General features: G+C 36.7%; 1 protein-coding gene across 3 annotated transcripts in view; it reads right to left on the bottom strand.

Annotated features, from left to right (window-relative positions):
- The window catches only part of Spidr (scaffolding protein involved in DNA repair), a 349,934-nt gene extending 327,025 nt beyond the window's left edge, over positions 1–22,909 (bottom strand). For 2 of the 3 annotated variants that reach the window (XM_005396032.2, XM_013520203.1), the window contains exons 1-5: positions 22,808–22,906; positions 20,187–20,342; positions 19,279–19,345; positions 14,120–14,299; positions 10,479–10,642 (exon numbers count right to left, since the gene is read on the bottom strand). In XM_005396032.2, coding sequence (XP_005396089.1) covers positions 10,479–10,642; positions 14,120–14,299; positions 19,279–19,345; positions 20,187–20,342; positions 22,808–22,891 — 651 coding nt within the window. In that variant the 5' untranslated portion in view covers positions 22,892–22,906. Of the gene's footprint in view, positions 1–10,478; positions 10,643–14,119; positions 14,300–19,278; positions 19,346–20,186; positions 20,343–22,807 lie in introns of all 3 variants that reach the window. The other variant, XM_005396031.2, reaches the window with a different exon arrangement.
- Between the last annotated feature and the right edge of the window lie 1,440 nt (positions 22,910–24,349).

Here is a 24,349-nt window from a genome sequence, read left to right as displayed (position 1 = left end):
AGGCTGGCCTTGAACTACCATTGAGCCTCCTGCCTCAGCCTTCCGAGTGCTGGGAGTAGAGGCGTGCGCCACCCAGGCCAGCTTCCCTTTACAAGTGCTCAGTGTTGGGTTTCTATAAACAGAATTAGATAGGGGACAGAGTTCCTAAAATATATGAAACAGGGTTTATGAACTTGATAATTAAACTGCTTCAAAAGTATGAGAGATATGCAACCAAAGGGTTTTGAAAACATGGAGTCTGGACCAGCAAAAATCTGTCTCCTCACCTAGAAAACAATGAACTGGCAGAATCTAGCATAATTAACTATCATGAAACTCTAGAACCCAGTGAAGGCTTGCAACTTCCAGAGAAGGACTAGACAGGAAATTGCAGTTAATTTTGGTCAAGTTCAGGTGTTAGCCAGAGTGCTAGCTGCAGCCAGGGCAGGGAGTTGTACATACCTCCCAAGGAGCAGCTTGCACATAGGTTATGGTATCCAGGGTATACAAAAAGGGCCTTTTCCCTCTCAAAATTGGGGATGTGTAAAGGCAGATTTGAGAAGGCAGAAGAAAATTTTAAAAACAAATAAATTTTAAAAAGAGAAGGAAGAATCAGTCAACTGAAAGACAGGACAATGAAAAATAATTTAATCTGAGGAAAAGAAAGACAAAAAAATGAAAACAAACAGATGGTAAGAAACCTGTGGGATATCATCAAGTGAACTAAAATATGCATAGTAGCAGTATCAGAAGAAACTAGAGAAAAAAAGCAGAAAGAGTCAAAGAAGAAATAGCTTGAAACTTCCCAAACTAATGAAAGATATAAATAAAATCATCCAAGAAAGTAGGGAGTGGTGGTATATGCATAAATCCCAGCTATTCCAGAGGCTGAAGGAGGACGATCATAAGTTTTCAACCACGCTGAGCAACACAAGACTCTGTCTTACAAAAAAACAAAGAGAGACAGACAGAGAAAGACCCAAGTAGCCCAACAAATTCTAAGCAAGATAAAAATAAAAGAGGATATACATGGAAGCACAGCCCTACAGTCCCAAAACACTGGGAGGCTGAGACAGGAGGACCACAAGTTCGAACCTACCCTGGGCAACTTAGCAACACCTTGTCTCAAAATTAAAAATTTTAAAGGGTCTGGGATATAGCTCAGTGTGAAGGCCTTGGGTTCAATCCCAGTACTGCCAAAAAAATTAAAGAAAACTGAAAGAGACTCATAGCATGACATATTATAATCTACCTTTCAAAAGCCAAAGACAATCTTGAAAGCAACAAAATAAAAACAACTTGTCATAGGTAAGGGATTCTCAATATGATTATTAGCAAATTCCTCAACAAAAAAAAGAGACTTCAGAGGCCAAAAGATAGTAGGTCAACATGTTGAGTCTAAAAGAAAAAATTCTCAACCAAGAATTGTATATAATTATTTTTCAAGAGTAAAGGCGAAATAAAGCCAACCCTCAGTAAACAAAAACTGAGGTAGTTTACTATTACTAAACCTGCCATGAAAGCATGCTCAAGGGCATTCTACAAGTTCAAATGAAAAAGACACTAGGTAGTAATTATAAGCTATATGAAGAAATGAAGATTTTAATGAAGGCAAATACATGAGCACTTAAAAAGCTAGTATTATTAGCTCTTTGTTTTCTACATGATTCAACAGACTGAAACGATTATATGATTAGTCTAAAAAGTATTACTAAGATCCAATCAAAAAGTGAGCAAGTAAAATGAAAAGACACTTCATACAAGAAAAATAAATTGCCAATAAATACATGAAGACATGCTCAACATTGCTGGCCATTAGAGAAATGCAAACTGAAACAACACTGAGGTTTCATCTTACCCCAGAAAGAATGACTATCATCAAGAAATCAAATAACAGCAAATGCTGGGAAGGGTTGGAGAAAAAAAGGAATCCTTCTAAACTGTTGGTTGGGACTGTAAACGAGTATGACCACTGTGGAAATCAAGTTTGAGATTCCTCAAAAAACTAAACCTTGAAATTCCATTTGACCCAGGCATCCCTAGATATTTTCCTGCAGGAATTATTACAGCGATACATGCATACTTACACTTACAGCAGCACCATTAATAACAGCTAAATTCACCAAGCAGCCCTTGTGTCCATCAATGGATCGATGGGTAAAGAAAATGTACTTACACCGTGGAGCACTACTCTGCTGTGGAGAAGGACAGACCTGAGTCATTTGCAGGAAAATGGATGCACCTTGAGACCATGTAGAGCAAAATAAATCAGACTTACAAGTTTGAATACTGTATTATTTCTCTTATATGAGAAGCCCAGAGTAAAATTAAAGAGCAAAATAGAAGATAAAAAAAAGTAGGGAGCCAGGAGTGGTGACACACATTTGTAAGCCCCTGTACTCAGGAGGTTGGGGCAGGAGGATTTTTGTGAGCTCAAGGCCAGCCGGGGCTATATAAGCTAGTTCAAGGCCAGCCTGCACTATCTATCGAGATAGATATCTATCTCAACAAAAAAGAATCAAGGAGACAGATCTTTCTCACCAGGAAAGAGGCTCAAAAGATGAAGAAAAAGAGGAGGGAAGGAAGGGATTAAAAAAGTAGAACTGGGCCAGGGATATAGCTCAGCAGCACAGCGCCTGCCTGGCAAGCATGAGGTCATGAGATCAATTCCCGGTACAAAAAAAAAAGTAGAATTGGGATGTGTTATGTACATTTACCAACTCCCACAAGGAATGCAAACATTATGTCCTGCAAACATGAACAAAAAACTAAAAAAAAGGAATAAGTTCAAAGGATGTGTAGAGGGAAGGGAGGAAAAAGAAAAAGGGTGAACAGAAGAACTAAGGTGTGTTGTATACATGTACCAACTTCCCAGAAGGAGTATAAACATTATATACTTCACACATGTACTAATAAACTAAAAAAAATAAAAAGCAGTATTAATGTAATTTTGGTACATGACTCCATATTTGTTTTCTAAATGATTTAAGAGAATGGATTTAAAAGAATTATTAGTTTGTGCGTTTGGTGACATGATGTAAAAAGATGCCATTTTCTGACAAACTAAAGGACTGGCGACACAGCTATAAAAAAAGCAGTGTATATGTGGTCTTTTTTATGTTACTGATGTTAACCTGGTATAAATTAGAATATTAAAACTTTATGATTTAAATGTAATCCCCAGTGTGCCTGTCCATATCTATGGTCAGTGTTTGCCTTAAAATGTTTTTTAAAATTCACTTTGGGGTGGTGATTTTGTCTAAAGTTTTACACGAGCAGCACTTTAAAACAAATTGACCTGGTGTTTTTAAGTTAATGATACATTTAATAAATATGTTGTTCTTGCATTCGAAAAAACTAAAATAAATGTAACCCCTCTGGTAACATAAAGAAAATAACAGAATATAGAGAAATTGAAAGAGTAAGGGAAGGGGGAAGAAAACAAACATTTCACTAAAAATTAACACAAAAAAGACAGAAATGCAGGAAAGGAGGGACAAGATAAGCAATAATGAATACTGAAAACAGCAAAGTGACAGCAGTACTAATAATTACTTTAAATTTAAATTAAGCTGTCCATTCAAAAGACAGATTGGCAGACTGAATTTAAAAACAAGATCAGACTGAGTTTATACTACACTCACTTTAGATCCAAAGACATACAGATTGAAAGAGAAAAGATAGGAAAAAATATTCTATAGAAACTGTAACTACAGGAGAGCAGAAATGTCCACATTAATATCAGAAAAAATAGACAAGTCCAAAATGGTTATATAAAATAATGAAGGATATACATATTAATACAATATTCAACACAAGAAGATACAAAAATTTAAAACTTTTATGAATTTAATAAGAGACCATAAAAGTATTCAAATCAAAGGAAGAACTAGACAGTTCTACAATAACAGTGATGGAAACAATACTCTACCTTCAGTAGCAGATAGAACAACCAGACAGATGATAATAAAGGACGTAACACAATAACTCAACTAGATCTAACAGACAAATACACAAAAACCAGCTACTTCTAACACGCATAGATACAACATTGCACACAACAGCATGCACATTCTTCCCAAGCGTACATGGAGCCAGACGTGGTGGTGCACACCTATAATCCAGGCACTCAAGAGGCTGAGGCAGGAGGATTGCTGCATGTTCGAGACCAACCTGGGCTACATAGTGAGTTTAAAGCCAGCATGTACTACATAGTGTGAGGCCCTGTCTCAAAAACAAACAAACAAAAAAACTGTACACGGATCAAGTTCCAACACAGACATTATTAGACAACAAATTAAATCAAAATATGTTGTAAACATACTATAGAGTACTGTTGAGCCTTAGAAAGGAAGGAAATTCTGACGACCTTGACATGCCTTGAGGCACTGTGCTAGGTGAAGTAAACTAGCTGTAAAAACACAAACACTGTATGATTCTACTTACAAAAGGCAATTAGAATACTGTAATCAGATTCAGAGACAGTGAAATGGTGGTTGCTAGGAACTAGAGGCTGGGGCATGGGGAGTTACTGATTAATAGGTACAAAGTTTCAGTTCCATGAGTTCTAGAAAAGGATGGTGATGATGGCCGTACAGCACTGTGCATTTACTTAATACCACTACTTACTGAATTATCCAGTTAAAAATGGTCAGGATGGTTTTATGTGTTACGTCATGTGTATTTTCTAATTCAAAGTATTAGAGAACAGAGTCATAAATATACTCATTAGACTCAGAAATACTTCGAAATTTTGTCATATCACTTTCTAAAGGGTTACAATACCCTATGTGAGAATATAAAATTTTGTTTATTCCTGTTTGTTACAACTTTTCCATAGCTCCATCTTCTATGAGTTAGTAAATCAGTTTTCTACCTCTACTCGTAAAAATACAAAGAAAACATCTGTTTCACCACAACGTATCCAAAATTCAAATCTGAAAACATTTACTTTCTGTTTAAAACTGCACGAACTACTTTCAGATCTTTTATCTGTGCCAGCTACCTCCTATTCACCTCCTTACAAAAAATCCAAACCTCATTTAGGCTATCTGATATTTGTCCACTGTCGTATATTTACACAGGGGTCACTACATAAAGTACATGAGAATTACATAACGAAGTTCACCTAAATCCAATTTCCTTCATACTTCCTGAAAAATGTAGGTTATGAAAACAACTCCCTGCTATGTCTCTGCTGCCCTCTACAGGAATGGGTTTTTAGAAAACATTGAAAAAATAAATTGTGAAAATACAGACAGCAATAATAAAGTACTGTCAAACTGAACAGTATATAAAGTCACATCAGTAATCAAGTACATTTATTAAATGTCTTAAAAGATGATACTATAGAGAAGTTATGTCATAAAATGTAGGAGGGTAGAGTAAAAGTGTAGACTTTTTTAAAAAAATGTGTTCAAAGCTGTTATCCACTTAAAATAGCCTGTTATGAGCTCCATGGCAACCACAAACAACACCCTGAAATACATATTTTAAAGCTTCCTATATACAAAATTACTACAAAAAGTAAAAAGTAAAGCATACTACTATGGTAAGAGAGGGGAAGAAAAGACCAAAGGATTTACTAAACAACCTGAGAACAACGGCCCAAATGTCTGCAGTAAATCCTTATCTTGCACTGTTACCTTGAATTCATTTATTTATTTATTATTTACTTGCTTCTTTATTTTTGCACTACAGGGATTGACAACAGGGCCTTAAATTGAGCTATATCTTTTTTTGTTTTGTTTTGTTTTGTTTTGTTTTGTTTTGTTTTGTTTTGTTTTATTTTGAGACAGGACCTTGCTGATTCACTGATTGTCTAGGCTGGGTTCAAACTTGGGAAACTTCCTGCCTCAACACCCTAGAATGCTGGGATTGCAGGAATGCATCACATGTACAACTGTTACTTTAAATTTAAATTAATTAAAATTTTCAATCAAAAGATAGAGTGGCTAAATAAATTTAAGGAAGCAAGACCCCCACCCATTTGCTACACCAAGAGAATCACTATACCCTTAAGGGGACATTCTCAGCCTGAAAGTGAAGAGATGAAAAAGATATTCTTTGCAAATAGAAACCAAAAGCAAGCAGAGATAGCTAAACTTGTACAAGATTAAATACATTTAAGGGGCCAGGGATATAGCTCAGTGGCATAAGCACCTGCCTGGCAAGCGCAAAGTCCTGAGTTTGATTTCCAGTACCAAAAGAATACGTAAATAAATAAATAAATAAATACTCTTTAAGTCAAAAATAAAAAAAGCCATTTTAAATACATATGCATTTAACATCATAGCACCTAAATATATAAAGAAAATACTAACAAATTTAAAGGGAGATTTCAATACAATGGGAAGGATATTTTAATTTCCCACTTTCAACAATATACAGATCACCCAGGTAGAAAATTAACAAGGGAAAACTGGAATAGAACAGTGCTTCAGAACAAATGACATACATGAGGTGTGATATAACAGTACTGTGAATATTTAAATTTTAAAAAATTTTGGAGTAAAAGACACGTCATCAGTCCTCCTCAGTCTCTCTCCTTCACTTTGAACACACTTGTCCCACTGTTCTCGCTACTTTCTGAAGCAGTTCTAGAAGTTCCCTTTTACGTCTTTAACTGCCCTGTTGTGGCTGTCAAGACGTCCTGAACTGACTCAAAACATTTACTTTTCATGGTCATTTTTTTTTTTTAAGACAAGGTCTCGCGACGTAGCCCAGGCTGGCCTCAAACTCATAACCACCCTCCCGCCTTATCATTCCAAGTGCTGGGATTATAGGTTCATGCCTCCACACTGGGCTTTGTGGTCATTTTGACTTTGGGGAAAATGTACTCGATACCAGATCTGATGATAAGGTATATGAAGAAACACTACAATGTTTTTTATGAAAAAATTAAAAAATTAAAAAAATTTTTAAAAAATATAATGTTTTTATGAGCCTGCCTTTCCACTGAATAACAACTGGCAGGTGCAGTCACCAAATCCTTGATCACAGCTCATAAAGATACTCACAAAAGAAGACTTCCACAACTGCTTCACAAAGTGGCAAGCATAGCCAGACATGGTGGTCCGCGTCTGTAATCCCAGCACTGGGGAGGCAGAGGCAGGAGGATCACTGTGACATCGAGGCCAGCCTGGGCTACAAAGTGAGTTCAAGGCCAGCCTGAACTGCATAGCAAAACCATGTCTCAACAAGACAAAAAAAAAAAAGTGGCAAGAATTATGGAATAACTGTTCAAAGCAAGGAGGATAAATGGCAATGTGTCTTTTACGTAATATTTTTCTCTTTAAATATTCTTCATATATTTTGATCACCCCTTTTACAGAACATTCCATATAAAAACAACAGAAAAACATTCTTCTCAAGTACACACAAAAGATCCTCCAGAATAGCTCATTAGTCCACAAAACTTTTAACAAATTTTTAAAAAATTAAAATCATATCTAGTATCTTTTATGATCACAATAGGATGAAATTACAAATCAATAATAGGAAGAGCCAAAGAAAAGTCACAAATATGTGGCAATTAAATAGCTGATTCCTGAATAACTAATAGGTCAAAGAAAGTTTTAAAAAGGAAATAAAATATCTTGAGACAAACAAAATGGAAACATATCAAAACTTACAGTATGCAGTACAAAGAGTCCTAAGAGGGAAGTTGGTAGCAATAAATGCCTATAGTGAAAAAGGAGAAAGACAGCTGGGGATGTAGCTCAGCAGTAGGACATCTGCCTAGCGTGTACCAAACATTGGTTTGGTCCGAAGCACCTCCCCCCAAAAACCAAATAAACAACCTAACACAATACCCAAGGAACTTGGAGCTTACTTTAATCATTTTTTTAGTTCCCTAAGTGTACTGTTAGCTGTTTACTTGAGAAAATAATAAAAATTAGGATAGAAAGAAAGAAAGAGAGACTAGAAAGGTAACAGAAAAGCCAGGCACAGTGGTACACACCCATAAATCCAGCTACTAAGGAGGCAGAGGCAAGCATGTCACTAGTTCAGGCCAGTTTGGGCAACTCAGTGAGAGACCCTGTCTCAAAATTTTTAAAAGGGTGGGCCTGGAGCTCAGTGGTAGAGCATCCCTGGGTTCTATCCTCAGTACCGAAAACAAAGCAAAAATAAAAATGAAGAAAAGGTAAAGAGGGAAAGGAGAGGAATACAGGTTCATTGTCTGTAATACGAAAATCTAAAACTCTTTCAGGACCAACACAACACAAATGGAAAATTCCATACCTAGTCTCATGCAATGGATTGTAGTCAAACAACACATGCACTGTAAATACTGTGCACTACAAATACTACATAAAGTTACTTTCAGGCTAAAGCATATGGTATATACGAAACATAAGTCAACTTAATGTTTAGACTTTAGTCCTATCCACAAGATAGCTCAGTATGCACATACAAATATTCCAAAATCAAAGAAAGTCCAAAATACTTCTATCTCAAGCATTTCAGATAAGGAATAGTGAAACTGCATTTGCCTTTTTGTATCTGGTTTATTTTACTGAGTATAATGCCCTCTAGGCTCATTAATGTGATAAATGGCAGAATTTTCTTCTTTTTTAAGGCTGAATAGTATGCCATTATGCGTATATACCATATTTTATTTATCCATTCATTCGAAGTTGGATGCACAGGGTGCTTCCGTATCTTAACTATGGTGAAAAATGCTGCAACGAATATGGGACTGCAGACACCTCTTCAGTGTACTACTGATTTCAATTCGTTTGGATACATGAGCAGAAGTGGGATTGCTGGGTCATATGGTAGACCTATTTTCTGTTTCTTTTTTAGAAACCTCCATATTGTAAAATATATAAATGGCCAACAGACATTAAAAAAACTCATCATCATTAATCATCAGGGAAATGCAAATTAAAACCACAGTAAGATATCACACTTGCTAGAATGCACATTTACAAGAAAGATTAAAGATGGGCAGGGCATGGTGGCACACGGCAGTCATCCCAGCACTCAGGAGGCTGAGGCAGGAGGATCCTTGTGAGTTCAAGGCCAGCCTCAGCTACAAAGTGAGCTCAAGGCCAGCCTGAACTGTGCAGTGAGACCCTACCTCAAAAAGACAAAAAAAAAAAAGATTAAAGATGGGCTTAGGGATGTGCCTCAGTGGTAAAGAATTTACCTACCATGCATGAGGCCCAGGTTGGATCCTCAGCACTACAAAAGGAAACAAAGAAACGAGAAAGGCAAGAGAAAACAAACGTTAGTCTTACTGGTTTTGAAGAGCCCCAATATACCAGATGTAGGAAGTCTGACAGATAACAAGCAGAAAACCGTATCAAGGCATACCACAATCACATTGCTGAATACCAGCAATTAAGTCTTAAAAAGATTACAAATAAGAATAGCTTCGGGTTTATTAGCAGTAACTCTTGAGCTAAAAGACAATGAAGCGATGCTTTTAAAGCCTTGAAGGAAAATTATTCTCAACCTAAAATTCTATACTTTTTTTTTTTTTTTTTGGTTTTTCTCCGGTACCGGGAACCGAACTCACGACCTTGCGCTTGCCAGGCAGGCGCTTTTGCTGCTGAGCTAAATCCCCAGCCCCTCTATACATATTTTCCATCACATATCAGTATATGGTAAAAGCATCTGAAGACATGCAAAGTCTCAAAAAATTACCTTCTAGAAGTCATTTGTCAGAAGCTATTGGAAGATGTGTTCAGCCAAAGTGAGCATGAAAACCAAGAAAGGGAAAACATGAAGCAAAACAAAATGGAACTCTATGCAGAGGAAAGGTCAACAAATTCATAAATTGATGGTGATAACATCTACAAAGCAAAGAGGACACTGACTTCAAATTGGAGGGGCAACATGGTTAAGGGCGGGAGTTCTCCAAGATGAAACTGCCAGAATGCCTACTTTGAGAAGTGTCATGACAGAGTTAAACAATGGTAAAAAACTACAACTCTATAAGCAGTCAATAAAACTAGAAACGAAAAACCAAAATAATCACTAAGGAAAAGAAAAAGTAATTAATAGTTGGGCTTGGGCCTATAATGCCAGCACTCAGGAGGCTGCGGCAGGAGGATTGCTGTGAGTTCGAGGCCAGCCTGGGCTATGAAGTGAGCTCAAGGCCAGCCTGACTGCATAGCGAGACACTATCTCAAAAAGACCAAAAAAAAAAAAAAAAAGTTGGTCTTGGTTATCAATATTACTGATTCACAATTATGCAATGCTTCCTCCAAACAAACTTTGATATATCTGTCCTGGAAGAATAGAAGTCCAAGTTCAGCACATAATTGGGGCTGGAGAGTGGGTGGCATAAGAGCTCAGTATTTACCCATGTTTATAAATACAGCACAAGCATGTTATTTAGAGCTACGGGGGTAAAAAACAAAAAGATACACTGAGAGACAAAAGCGGTTGTCCCTGAGAAGGGGGTGGGGAGCAGATGCAGAACACCAAATGGCCAGGATTAAAGAATGTCACAGACAATAAGAGCTTTTTAAATAATTAGGTCTTACCTCAGGAAGCTCAGGTAGCTTCTCCTCACTTGTCAATGAATGAGTACTTGCACAAGAAGCACAATCCGAGATTTCTGCAGCACCCTCACCGTCCTCACCTTCATTACAGCCACTAGCGTCTTCCCTGTCACTGTTGATCTCCCAGTCAATAGATTGTAATTCATCTACAAAACACAATTTGTAACTGAATTTATACCTAGTATTTCTTTTTTAAAATCTGTATTTTATCCTCAGTAGTTACCTTATCTATGTTACCGGGTGATTTTTTAAAATATGACAGCAAAAAATATATCCCTTCTCACATCTCGTTTCTCCCAACTCACTCAGACCTGAGTTCTAAATTAACCACCTTTACTGGTTTTTTTAATCCTTATGGCTTCTCCAGTATGTTTTTAAAAATAAGATTTACTTTTCCCCTTTTCTTATACACCCTGATTTTTTTCATCTAAGATAATCAAGTTTTCCTCATCACTATATTATCATTCTTTTCTATAAGTTAATATTCCATTGGATAGTTGAACCATAGTTTATATTCAGTCTTCTATTAGAAATTATTTTTCCAAATGTTTTCACTCAATAAATTTTTTACAGAGTACTTTCATCAGTAAGAAAATCACTGAAGTTTTATAAAAACTTAACTCAGTAAAGCTAAATTATTTTCATATATTAAATAACCAAATGTACTGATTCTAATTTGCTATACCCAAATAAATGAAATTAGTTATTAGTCTCTGAGGTATATAGTACAGAACATAAACCTTTCCTAGAATACAAAGCGCAAGTACTCCCTAACACCTACTTCTGCAGTTTAGAAGGCTGAGATATGATGGTCCTACTTTCAGAGGTCTGATAGTAATAATTTTACTTGCAGTGAAGTTAAATAGTAAAAAGAAAAAAAAAGTACTAATATTTGATTTGAAAGGAATTTAAACTCTTTTAAAAAGAAAAATTAAGCTAAAGCTAAAATATGGATAAAAGAATGTAGGTTCTTTTGTCTGATATTGCTGTTCCAGGGACATAATGAAAGTTCTCTATAATGATTATAAAAAATTGGAGGTCAGACTACTAATGAGAAGCAGATGCGTAACTGCATTTACTTCTCACATCTAACTTCACATTCAGTCATGGAACCAGGCAGGGGAATGCATGAGAAAGACTCCATTTGCTGAAGCATGACAGCATGAAGCCAAGGAGAGTCAAAGGAGGAGTACATGTGCCCTCAGAGATGCTGCCGCACGGCACACTGTGTGGCACTCATTCTTTCATCCATCCAGTAAAGTGCCTACCAAGGGCCCACTCTACCAATCTAGACACATATTACAAGATAGACAAATACAGAAGAGGAAGCAGCACCATTCCTAGCTTGCAGAAAAACAACCCACAGATAAATAACATCACAATGTAGTAGTGTTTCGAAATTATATACCACGGACAAGATGAGGATCTCATCTGGTTATAATACTTTTACGAAGCAAGAAGACAACTATTATTAGATTGAAATGTACATTTTACAGATGAGGAAATGAGGTCTCCAGTAAGTTAAGAGATTTTACCAAAGTTATATAAAAATCAAATGGGGGGGGAGGTGTAAAATACTTAACAGAAAAGAATTCTGACAACCTTGACTTAGGACTTTCCTTCATAACCCTAATTCTGGGTCTTACAGCCACGAGACTCTAATTCTGCAAGTCTAAAAATATTGTTTTTAAAAAGAACTCCGTGATAAAACTGGTTTGGCAACCAGCACACAGCACTGAGATTAGACACCCTCGGATTTTAGTATCAACTGGCACATTCATCAAGTATGTGACTAAGCAGGTAACCTGACTGCTCTAATCTCCATTTTCTTCTGTAAAATGAGGATATTTAGCTCAGAAGCCATAATACATTTCAAAGGAAATAATATACATAAAACCAGCCAAGGGCCGGGGAGATGGCTCAGTGGCACAGCACCTGCCTGGCAAGTACAAGGTCTTAAGTTCAATTCATGGTACCAAAAAAAAAAAACAGCCAAGTATCTGGGATAAAATAAAATCTTGAAGCCAGGTGTGGTGGTGAACGCCTGTAATCTCAGCACTTGGGAGGCTGAGGCAGGAGGATCGTTGAGAGTTTGAGACCAACCTGGGCTACAAAGTGAGTTCAAGGCCAGCCAGAACTGCATAGCGAGACCCTGTCTCAAACACACACACACCTTGATAAATGGAAACATTTGTCACCCATTAAATGTAAAAAGGAAGAAAGAAGTTGGTAGAGGAGTAGAGAGAAGCAGAGCAGGAGAAGGGAGGGAAAACTAATCCAGAAGCTGTAATCATGATTACATATATTCCAAGGGATCATCCACTTGTTCTCTAAGAATCAACTTTGAAAGAGAAGTCAATTTGTTAATTCATGTTAAGGTAATTAGGCCAAAGCATCTTTTCATTTAAAATCAGCTTTGGAAACTGCAGAATATTTATTAATAGACAGGGACAACATAGTTTTTAATACAAGCTTTATTGAGAAATAATTCACATACCATACTATTTTTTAAAAGCATACAATTTTTAATATTGAAATTGTGTTCTGAGATGTATGAAGACACACCAAGAGTCACACTACAATGTATTTCAATTTACATGGTTGAAACAATAATATAAGCATTATCAGCTTATGTACAAACTGAGAATGCCTACTAAAATGTCAATGGCAGTTACCAAAATGGATACAAAGTGGTCAAAACAATTTAACCGCTTTCCTGAGAGGCTATCTGTCCAAATCTAACCTAACTATCATGAACAATCAGCATTAAAAGTTACAAATTTATTTTGAAAGCATTAAATTTTGAAATACTCCAAGTATTTTTAAAATTTAGAAAAGAATATGCTTCCCATAATAATACATGTACAGGGGCTGGGGATTTAGCTCAGCGGCAAAAGCGCCTGCCTGGCTAGCGCAAGGTCGTGAGTTCGGTTCCCGGTACCGAAAAAAAACAAAAAAAAAGAAGCGGGCAAAAAATAATACATGTACAGTTACCAACTGGAGGTGACTTCTGTCCTTCAGGGGACCTCTGAAACATCTAGAAACATTCTGGGGTGTTAACACTAGAGCTGGGGGTGCTATTATGATCCAGCAGGCAGAGGCCAGGATTGCTGCAAAACATCTCAAATAGGATCCGAAGGAAAGTTCTCCCCACAGCAAACACAAGATATTAAGGTTGAGAAATCCCGTTTTAAACTGTGTAAAACACGATACAATATAAAGTGTCATCTGCGGAAGAACTTGTTAATAAGTTAAACTTCCACCACACTGCTGGTTGTCACAGTATTTAATAACAAGTTTGGAAGAAGGTAGCCTGCATGTAGCACTGCAAGGGAACTGCAAGAACTGGCTTTAGCACCAAAGAGACCGAAAATGAATTCCAACCAATTCTAACAAGTCTCAGCCTAAGCTGTTAAGAGTAAAAATAATATCAGTAATGCCTCTCTGTTAGAGTTGCTGTGAAAAATATTAACTGAGAAAATTTTTCTAAAGGGTGTGGCAATGAGGCTGGGACTCAAAAAATTCACAATCAATTACAAATACATAAAAGGAATGTAAGTTTCTTCCAATACTGAACCCACTATTTAACCAAAACTAGATTTCTTACAAAATTAGTAATTTACCTTCACTGGCCCCATCTTCTGGACCTAAAATATTCCTGTTACAAATCCTGTCTATTCTAGAGCCATGTCCATTATCTTTCTGTGATTCAGAAAGTATCTTATCTTCATCTGACAGATCACTTCCACTGGAACTCCATGTTATATCTGTAAACTCAGCGGTACTCTTATACGTGATAGCTTCTGTTAGAGAAAAAGAAAACACATAAATTATCATCAGTGGATATGGCCATTTATCAGAATGAGATTTTATGCTTATTTGCCAAAGTCATAAAAATATATAACTCTGAAGATGGTGTAAACAATGTCACATGTGCAATCTTCCTGTCTAATCTTCCACATACAATCTGGCAACAATTCTCTGAATTAAAGCCAAATTACAGGAGGAAAAGGAAGTAGAACTAATTAAGTTATAAAAGGAAAAAAAATGACTGGAGAACAAGAGAACTGGAAAAATAAGACTACTACAGAACTATAATTTCCTAGAATATTTAATGAAACTGAAAGAAAAAAAAAAAAAAAAAAACCACTAAGCAAACCACAAAACCAACACATATGAATACCAGAAACACTGTACGCTTCCCCAGCCGTGCTAGGAGCCCTGGTAGTAGTGAGTGCTTTAAATACTTAACAACAAACTTCTGTACTTAATAAACTTTTTATTTAGAGACAAAGCTGATTCATACACAGTTTTATCAAATAAAGAGTTATCACAATCTGTAGAGTACACAATTAATTCATGGAAAATTAAAGAAGTCAACTGAAACTACTACCAATAATAAGAAACTTGAATAAAAATAACAAGATTCGAAACATACAGAAACAAAATTTAAAACAATAACTAAAAAACATAAAATATCTAGAAGAAACTAAGACATGTAAACCTAAACGAAGAAACTCTTTTAAAGACCTCACAGGACCATAAAAAAGAAGACTAGAATAAACAGAAAGACATATTCTTAGAGTTGATGATCTCTGCAGTTCAATCATGCCTTTCTACTGTGAGGCTGAGCATCTTTTCATGTGTTTGAAAATCATTTACATTTGCTTTTCTGCAGTCTATTAAAAATCTTTATTTCTGTAACGGTTATCTTCTCCCCCTGTATTAGTTTCTAATTGTTCTTTGTCACAAACATCAGCCTTTTCTGTGCTGTAAACTGTCTGTTTATTCTATACATTGTGTACAGAATTTTTTAATTTTGACCACACTTTTTTTCCCTTTTTATTTAGGTGACTGTGTCAACTTTTACAGCTACTAGCTTGTAAGTCATCACAATGCTTCCTTTGTTTGCCCAGCAGGTGTGGTTTAGATTCACACTCGGGCAGTCTACCTTCTGACACCATGTTCTAACCCATTACGCAAAGATCCTAAGGCAACTGAAGACCTGCCGTCTCACCATTAGCTTAGTACGAGACTCCTAGGAAACTCCTAACTGTCGGGTACTTCTGTACCATCTGTTAAGAGATACGATAATTAATAGCTATGTCATTCAAATTCTCAGAGACCAGGACCTAATAAGAAAAGCACTCAACTGCACAATTTAGTTAAAACCACTACCATAAATTTATCAGGCAGCAACTCATTTTACTTGCTTTCTGAAAATAAGTGCTCTTGGCATCAAGGCCCATCAGTGTAATTCTACAAAGGACATCAGTCTGACTATGAAAACAGTTATCATGCATTTATAAACATTTTCAAGTACTTGATGGGTGCCTGGCACTGTGCTAGCACCTGGTGTCATAGGCTGAATTGTGTGCTCCCAAAAATTCATTTGTTGAATTCATTCATACCTCAGCATGGGACTATATTTGGAAATCAGGTCTTTATGGAGATAATCAAGTTTAACTGAAGTTGGGGGGCTGGGGATTTAGCTCAGCGGCACAGCGCCTGCCTGGCAAGCGCAAGGTCGTGAGTTCGATTCCCAGAACCGGAAAAAAAAACAAAAAATAAATAAATAAATAAAAAGTTAAACTGAAGTTTTTAGGATAGGACTTAATCCAAGATGTTTGGTGTTCTCATAAAATAGGAAAGTGGGACACAAAGACCAACACGCGCAGAGGGAAGGCAATGTGAAAAGCCAATGACAAGCCAAGGCACAAGTCTGGAACAGATCCTTTCCTCGTAGCCCTCAAAAGGAATCAACCCTGACAATGCCCTCATTTTGGTCTCCAAGACAGACAGTAAGTTTTTACTAAGTAAGCCACCCAATCTGTGCACTTTATTATAGCAGCCCGTGGAAGCAAACACATTTGGGATATAAAGATGGGCAAAAGGGGTCTGCGCTTAAGAAGACAATGATCCAATGGGAAGAAAAGACCAACAAATAATAAAACCCTAGTAATGCCTTCAAGGGACAGGAGATTTCTGACCTAAATCAACGAAGATTTTTGAGAAAAAACTTTGCAGGGTATTGGGGTGGGGGGGCAAACAAACACAAATTCCTTTTTTTCTTTCCATTTCCTTGGTAAATATATTTTTTTCCTTTTTGAAAGTCCTGCTTTTAAAGAAAATCACTATCTACAAATGTTCCAGACTCTCTTCATCTTAAGTATTTATCTCTGTCTTCCTTGAGCCTCTGGCAAGATCCTTTGCCAACATTCATGTGCTAGCTTCTCTTATCCCTTTCCATCTCCCTTATTAACTCCCCTTCTCAGCTTTCTCTTATCAGGACCTTACAGATGAGGAAACAAAGACATGGAGACAAGCATTTGACCTTCTGCAAACTTTACAAAAGCAGAGTCCCCAATTCTGCTCCCTGGTTCTCATAAAAATAGCACTTCCTCACTTTAAATGTGATATAAAACTTTTATCTTGGAATTTTTATCAATAGCCTATCTTAAATACTTTAGGAGCTACTGTTCTTTTTGTTTTGTTTTGTTTTTTATTTAGGGGGTTGGTTGGTTTGTTTCTTTGTCTGGCTATCTAGTTCAGGCTGGCCATGAACTCATTATGTAGCCCTGGCTGGCCTCCTCCTGCCTCAGCCTCTTGGGTGCTCGGATTACAAGCATGTGCCACAAAGCCTGGCTCAAGAAGCTACTGTTCCAAATGTGAACCAGCTCTAGAAATACAATACCTCCTTTTCCCTACTGGTAGCCCTTTATTAAATAATTAACAATATTTTCTGCATATGCTATGAAGCAATGAGATGTTGGTACAAGCTCTGTCAGTTATTGAAAATAAACAGATCATTGTATAGTTGAAAGTATAGCAGTGTGTGTCAGCTGTGGACTTGTATGGGGAAATCATCCCAAAAGACCCTTTTGTAGCTAAATACAAGAAAATAACTTATTTAGAATGTCCTCCTCTCTCAAAGCTGAACTTACTATGTTTTTTAAATCTCTAGAAAAAGGGGCTGGGGATTTAGCTCAGCAGCACAGCACCTGCCTGGCAAGCGCAAGGTCATGAGTTCAATTCCCGGTACCGGAAAAAAAACAAAAATCAATCAATCAATCAATCAATCAATCAATCCATCTCTAGAAAAAGATACAAGCCAATTTGTTTAAGGAAAAGACAATTTCCTCATATGTTAAAATCTAACTTTTTAAAATTAGGGGCTGGGGATTTAGTTCAGCGGCACAGCGCCTGCCTGGCAAGCACAAGGTCATGAGTTCAATTCCCGGCACTGGAAAAAAAAAAAATTTTTTTTTAAATAAATAAAAATAAAATAAAATCAGAATTAAACTGATCTTTGACTATCACAGTATTGGCACTTCTAAAAAGAATAAAACTTTGCAGTTCCATCAGAAGATTATCATATTACAAAAAGATGTGTGCAGTTTATTCTACAAGGCGGTGTTTTATAAATTTTCAAGAAACATTTTGGGGTATTTTATTCATTTGCATAGAAGAGAATCCTCTTAATTGTTAGTGAAATGATAATATAGCTTAGAATGTTTAGTTTCTTAACTTTGGAAAGCTATTTGCTCCACAGAAGAACTTTGGGCAGGCTCTCCCATTCTGCAGTTCTTTTGGCTGACAGAGGTAACAGCAACTGCCGCCATCAATTAAACACCTACTAACTTGCACCACTTTGTTGTCATGTTCACAGTAATCAGTGAAGCACATGCTACTATGCCCATCCAGATACAGAAACTGAGGCTCAGAGTGGTTAGCCTGTTTCCCCAAGATGAGAGTCAGGACGCAGTGAGAACCATCAGCCACAAGTCCCCACTCTTCCTTCACATCCACAGGGTATTTGACTGACAGTGCACAATTTTTTCCACTCCTACTAACCCAAATTTCATTGGCAGCAACATACCAGTGTATAAAATCCCTCATTTCACTAAACTACCTTTATAGTGGAGGTTACTCTATGTAAAGGTTCTGGTCAAAGATAGAAGTCCTAGAAAAGGTTACTTCTCAAAAAAAGGCAAAGTTCACTTGCTAAAGTCCTTAGCGCCCATCTCTTCCAGAGAATTCAACCTGGAGAATTCAGCTACTCAGAATGAGTAACAGCTACCACCACGCTAAGGTTGCAGAGCTCAGAACAAGCAGGGCTCCCTGGGAGCCTCGTCGCAGAAGATAAATTGAACCCTCAGTGTTTAGACAGAGTTTCCCAGTATTTGTAGCTAGAAAGCTTCCCTAACAAACTCACCAGGTAAGAATTTTGTAGCCTAAAGTAATACAATTCCTAAAGCATAGGTCATAAGTTCATTTTCTGAATGCATTTTTTCTTCAGTGCTAATGGTCAAACCAAGGGCTTTTTTTGTCAAGCCCTGGAGTTATGAGCCTGAACTAACCTACTGAGTTCTATGATAAAAGTGAATCCAGTAATGACACACAAAAAATGTTAATAATTACCCATAGGGGACAGGAAGAATGGAGTAGATCATAACAGAGATGAAAGAAAGCATTCTCAAAAACATTTTTACATTATTTTGATAATGTCACTATGTTAAATTATGTTAAATATGAATATGGTCTCTCAAATTATGTAAGTAACTTAAAAAGCTAATAAAATATATACATGCATGCACACATACATGCACACAGAAGGATGTATTAGCCTTATATCAACTCTGTCAAGAAATAAAGTAATAATATTGGGGCTGGGGATTTAGCTCAGTGGCACAGTGCCTGCCTGGCAAGCACAAGGTCGTGAGTTCGATTCCTGGTACCGGAAAAAAACCAAAAAAAAAAAAAAAAAAAAAAGTAATATTACCTTTTTTTGGTCTTGGAGAAAATTCAAGGTGCTTTCCTGTAGTAGTTGCCTTCTTCTTTGTTAATGACTGCAGGTAAAATAATAATGTAATTTACCAACAATATTTTATAAAACATTTAGTATTAAACTATATTCTCTTTAACATATTCCTGGTTTCCTTTATTTATTTATTTTTCTTTTCTTTTTTTGAGACAGGGTCTCGCTGTGTAGTTCAGGCTGGCCTTGCGTTCACTATGTAGTCCATAGTGAACTCATAGTAAACTCACAGTGATCCTCTTGCCTCAGCCTCTTGAATGCTGGAATTACAGGCATGTGTTACCATACCCAGCTCCTTTACTTATATTCACTAATATAAGCATTCCCCAAACACATACTCCTTATATACCTGTAAATTTATTTTTACATTTTTCCAAATTCTAAAGAAAGTAAACTGATCAACATTCATTGTTAATAACTGTTCATATATATGACTCTGACCACTTATAAGGTCCTCATTACTACTTGTACCCACATATTTTAAGGCTGCATTCGTCCATGTTGTACGTTACCACACTTACAAAAATTAATTAGCATTATACAGCCAAAAGATTCTGAATATATAAACATTTCATAAGTATATTTCTTTTCAAAAAAGTGGTATACTCAATGGTTTCATTTCCTGAGAACATTCTCAGTATATATCCTTCACTTAAAATAGTAGAAAGCTTCTTCTACATGGCACAAAGAGATAAATACTAACTTGCCACAATTATTAAAAGAATTCAAGGAATGCGAAAAAATACTATGCCAATTATAGTGTTCTGAAAAAATAAGAAACAGAATTCCAAGGAAATATAATTACAATGGCCTCAGGAATTTTAGGTTTTATCTATCTGCATTCAGGGAAAACAATTTTACGGCTCCTTTACCTGACTCCCGGAAGTACCCTGAAATCCTTCTCCACACTTGAGCCAAGCTTCAGAGAGGGAGGCAGCTGTTCCCACTGTCCTGACACCTATTCTTTTGGACTGCAGTGGCCTCTCTTCTAGAAAGGATGGGCACTCTGTATCCCAATTCCTTTTCCTCTGTAGAGTTTTTAAAGAAAAAAAAATTTTTTTTTTTAAATATACATTAGGATGACAACAATTAAGAAATTCTCCAGTTGGGGCTGGGGATTTAGCTCAGTGGCACAGCGCCTGCCTGGCAAGCACAAGGTCGTGAGTTCGATCCCCAGAACTGGAAAAAAACAAAAAAATTCTACAATGGCAGCAATAAGGGCATAGTTTTTGAAAGTCTGAATCTTTACATAAAGATAGAACAACTAGATACCAAAACCAAAATTACAAGAAGCACCTACATAACAAGTAAACAAGTGAGCATGTTTTTAGAACAACATACCAGTAGCCTACTATTTGAAAACAAAACAAAACTTTCAGAATTATGCATCTTAAAAATGACGTGACAACAATTAAAACAGGAGTAGAATAAAATTTAAAATCACTTCAGGAAAAACGACCAAACCAGAAGGGATCCAAGAACAAACAGTTATCACAGATAATGTTTTAAGAGAAAGTAAAACATGAACAGGAAGAAATCTTAGTCGTGGGCTGTCCCTCAAAGGTTCAAGTGCTTAAAGCCCGGCTTAGGATTGGAATGTGAGAAGTGGTTGAAACCTGGTGAGGAACCTAGTGAGGGACCATTAGAGGTGCTGTCCTTGGAAGGGGTAACACGTTCCTGCCAATATGAACCATCAGTTTATAGATGACAGTCCCATGCCGCCCAATGGGACAGTCATACTGTGCATGTACCACTGGTGGTTCAGAGCCACCCAGCAGTAAGACATATGGATTATGGCCACATCGTGACCATGTCACCCCAGTTAGTTCTGTGAGAGTAAACTGTCTTCTATAAGAATGAGACTGGACTGTTCCTACTGTCTGGCTTCTTGTCTCATCATATGGTCTCTCTTTCTCCCAAGCGCTCTCACGCACATTCCTGCCATCCTCCATAAGGTCGTCAGAGAGTCAAGCCCACGCTAGTACCATCTTCTTGGACCTCCAGAACTGTGCAATAAACCTCTTTTTATTATATATTACTCAATTTCAGATATTTTGTTACAGTAATGAAAAAGACACTAATACACACATTCAAAGGAAGAAAAAGGACTGAAGAGAAATAAACCTAAATAACTAGAATCTGAAGAAGAAAATCAAAGCAATGATACAAAACAAATACTAAAAACTACAACTGCAGAAAACTTTCCTTCACTCACATCTTGTTTTCTGCCAGACTGCAGCCTTTTCAACGCTCTTCAATCTTATTCTAATGGGTCCCCCTGGATGTCTTCTATATCACTACTACCCTCTGACTTTCTCTGAATCATCCATTTGGAAATTAATCATAAGCACCTTCATTAGTAGAATATAAAATATTTTTATGTCTCCTCCTGACCAGGACTTCATTTATAACTTATATTCTACATCTGATAAATTCTAAAAGTTCTAGCTTATAGAATTTATTAGCTTATCCACTAATTGCTAAATAAGAGTTTCAGCATATGCTGAATAAACCCTGTAGGCAGCCTAAATCATTACTCCAAAATGCAGGCCCAATCTCGATTATCTTTTGTCTTCTGGGAAAAGTTTCAGGGAAGAGTCCATAATCATTTCAATGTTTTAAAATGTTTAATCATAAAGGCCTGGAATGATCAAACAGTTTAAATTCATTTCTTCATTTGCCCTCAGAGAAAATGAAAGGGACAGTTGGTTATCACACCGTACAGCCTTTATATAATTTTAAATTACAGGTTACCATACCCAAAGCAGTAACAAGTGAAGTATGTGATTCTGCTTGGGCCTACAGTAAAACAATTACCTAATTTGGGTATTGACAAGCACCTAAGCAATGTTTAAACAACCCTGAGTAATTCAAAATAGACTACTGGTTTGTTTTGTTTGTTTTTGGTTTTTTGCCATGGTGGGGACCTAGTTTTATTATCTACATACACCTAACCTATGTTTAAATAACCCAACTAATTCACCGTATTTTTAGTTTTTGTTGTTTGTTTTCCTGTGGTATGAAGTCTTGAACTTGGGGCCTTACACATGCTAGGTAAGAGCTCCACTACTGGAACCAGACACCCTAATTTAGTGTAGTTCATTGAAAAAATTTTGATGCTAGAATCCTAACATCAGGCAATTTGGCTCTCTTTGGTTTCATTTTTCTCAACAATCCACAATTTCTTATCTCTTAATGTGACCATGTTGGGTATATTTGTTTTCCTTCAATACTTAAACAGAAAAGCAGCAGAATTATTAGTGTAAGACTTTTTATCTCTGGAATGAAAAATTACTATGCTAAAAGCCAACTTCCCACACCAGCCTTCTCACAGATACTCCCACCCTACAAGCATGTGCTCAAACTCTTCTTGATCTCACTTACTGAGCAGATTTAAAAGACCAAAATGAATGACAATTGCTAATATACCACAGCCTGGGCTTGGTTTGGTTTTATTAATCATTCCCCACTCAAAAGTGAATAATAAATTCACCTTATGTCTTTCCTTTTCTTGTTTCCTTATCATTAAGAAGGTGAAGCTGGAGTTACAGCTCGGGGGAGCACACCATCTTAGCATGAGCAAAGCCTCGGGTTCAATGCCCAACCAGGAAGACGAGAAGGAGAAGGAGTGCCGACGGTGGTGGCGGCGGCGGCGGCGGCAGCAGCAGCAGCAGCAGCAGCAACAGAGGCACAGTAATTCATCAACCTGCCACTCATTTAGTCCAACAGGCAGCACACTAACAAGTACATTACCAAGATCCCTTCAGAGTCTACGGATTCAAGCCTATCCTTCATTCCCTCCCTCTACCCAAATCTTTTCCCTATTGGCTCAATACTAGCTTTACTATCTTTCCTAAGAAGTCTGAATAAAATACAGCATTCCTTAAATTAAAAGCAATTAGTTAAAAAAAAATACTAAGCTAGTCTTTCAATTAAATCTCTTCCCTAACTGCAAACCATCTCAGACATAATTCTGTTACTGCATGCTACTATCCTGAAACCATCTATAATGGAAATGAGCATGATCGATTTAACTATAGTTCACTGAAGACTCAGTAGGTGTCAGACACTGTGACAAATGAGTCATATATATTACCTCATCCAGATTCTGGATGGTATCTCAAGCCGAAATGAGTAGTATTAATCCTATTTTATAGGCAAAGACATTTGGAGAGATGACCTGCTGTCACACATCTCTAACTGACAGAGGCAGGATCCAAATACAGGCTCATTGAAAGCCAAAGGCCATAGTCACAATACAGCCACATACAGGAGAGAAAAGACTTCCTTTCTCCAGCTACCTTACCTCCTTCTATTGGAAAACTGTCAAAACATACTCAACTTGTTAGGAAAGACGTTTTATTGCCATTCTTTGGAAGAGTATCATAATAAATATACAAGTATACCAGATCATCACAATGAATAGGGCTCCAGAAGGCCTTGAAGTTCTCAACCTCCACAAATAAATATACCTATCCCAGGGGTGAAAAGCAAATAACAGACTTGTAATAATAGCTCAGGCACAGAAAATACAAATATAAAGTACAAATGGAATACAAAAATAAATCAGTTACATTAGCCTTTGAAGTCAACATAAAAATTAAACTTTCAGGGTTTTTCAAAAATGTAGTTATTTAATGTTGTGCAGCTGCTAAACTACATAGTTTTGTTGAAGGAACAACACGCAACTAGCTAACAGTGTATAATTTTATGTTTTTTGGCTTGAAAGTGAGAAAAAATGTAGAATTCCAGTAGAACTTAATAATCATTGTTTACTATCTATATTTACCACTTTAGTTTTTCATCATTCAATAAAATTACTTTACTGTTAAAAAAAAAAAAGGAGCTCTGTCCAGAAAAAAAATAAACAAACAAAGTACAATCAGGGGATAAGCTAAAATTAAAACAAAAAAAAGCTATAGACCACAGATGGATGTAGTGGAACATCCCCCAAAGCCCAGCACTTAGGAGGCAGCCAGGGAATCACAGGTTAAGGCCAGCTTGGGCTATACAGTAAGTTCAAAACAGCCTAAAG

The sequence above is a fragment of the Chinchilla lanigera genome, unplaced genomic scaffold (assembly GCF_000276665.1).
Source record: "Chinchilla lanigera isolate Chin_1 unplaced genomic scaffold, ChiLan1.0 scaffold00053, whole genome shotgun sequence".
In the NCBI taxonomy this organism is placed as follows: domain Eukaryota; kingdom Metazoa; phylum Chordata; class Mammalia; order Rodentia; family Chinchillidae; genus Chinchilla; species Chinchilla lanigera.
Note: the sequence above shows the minus strand (reverse complement) of the source record. Positions and strands in the feature narration are given on the sequence as shown.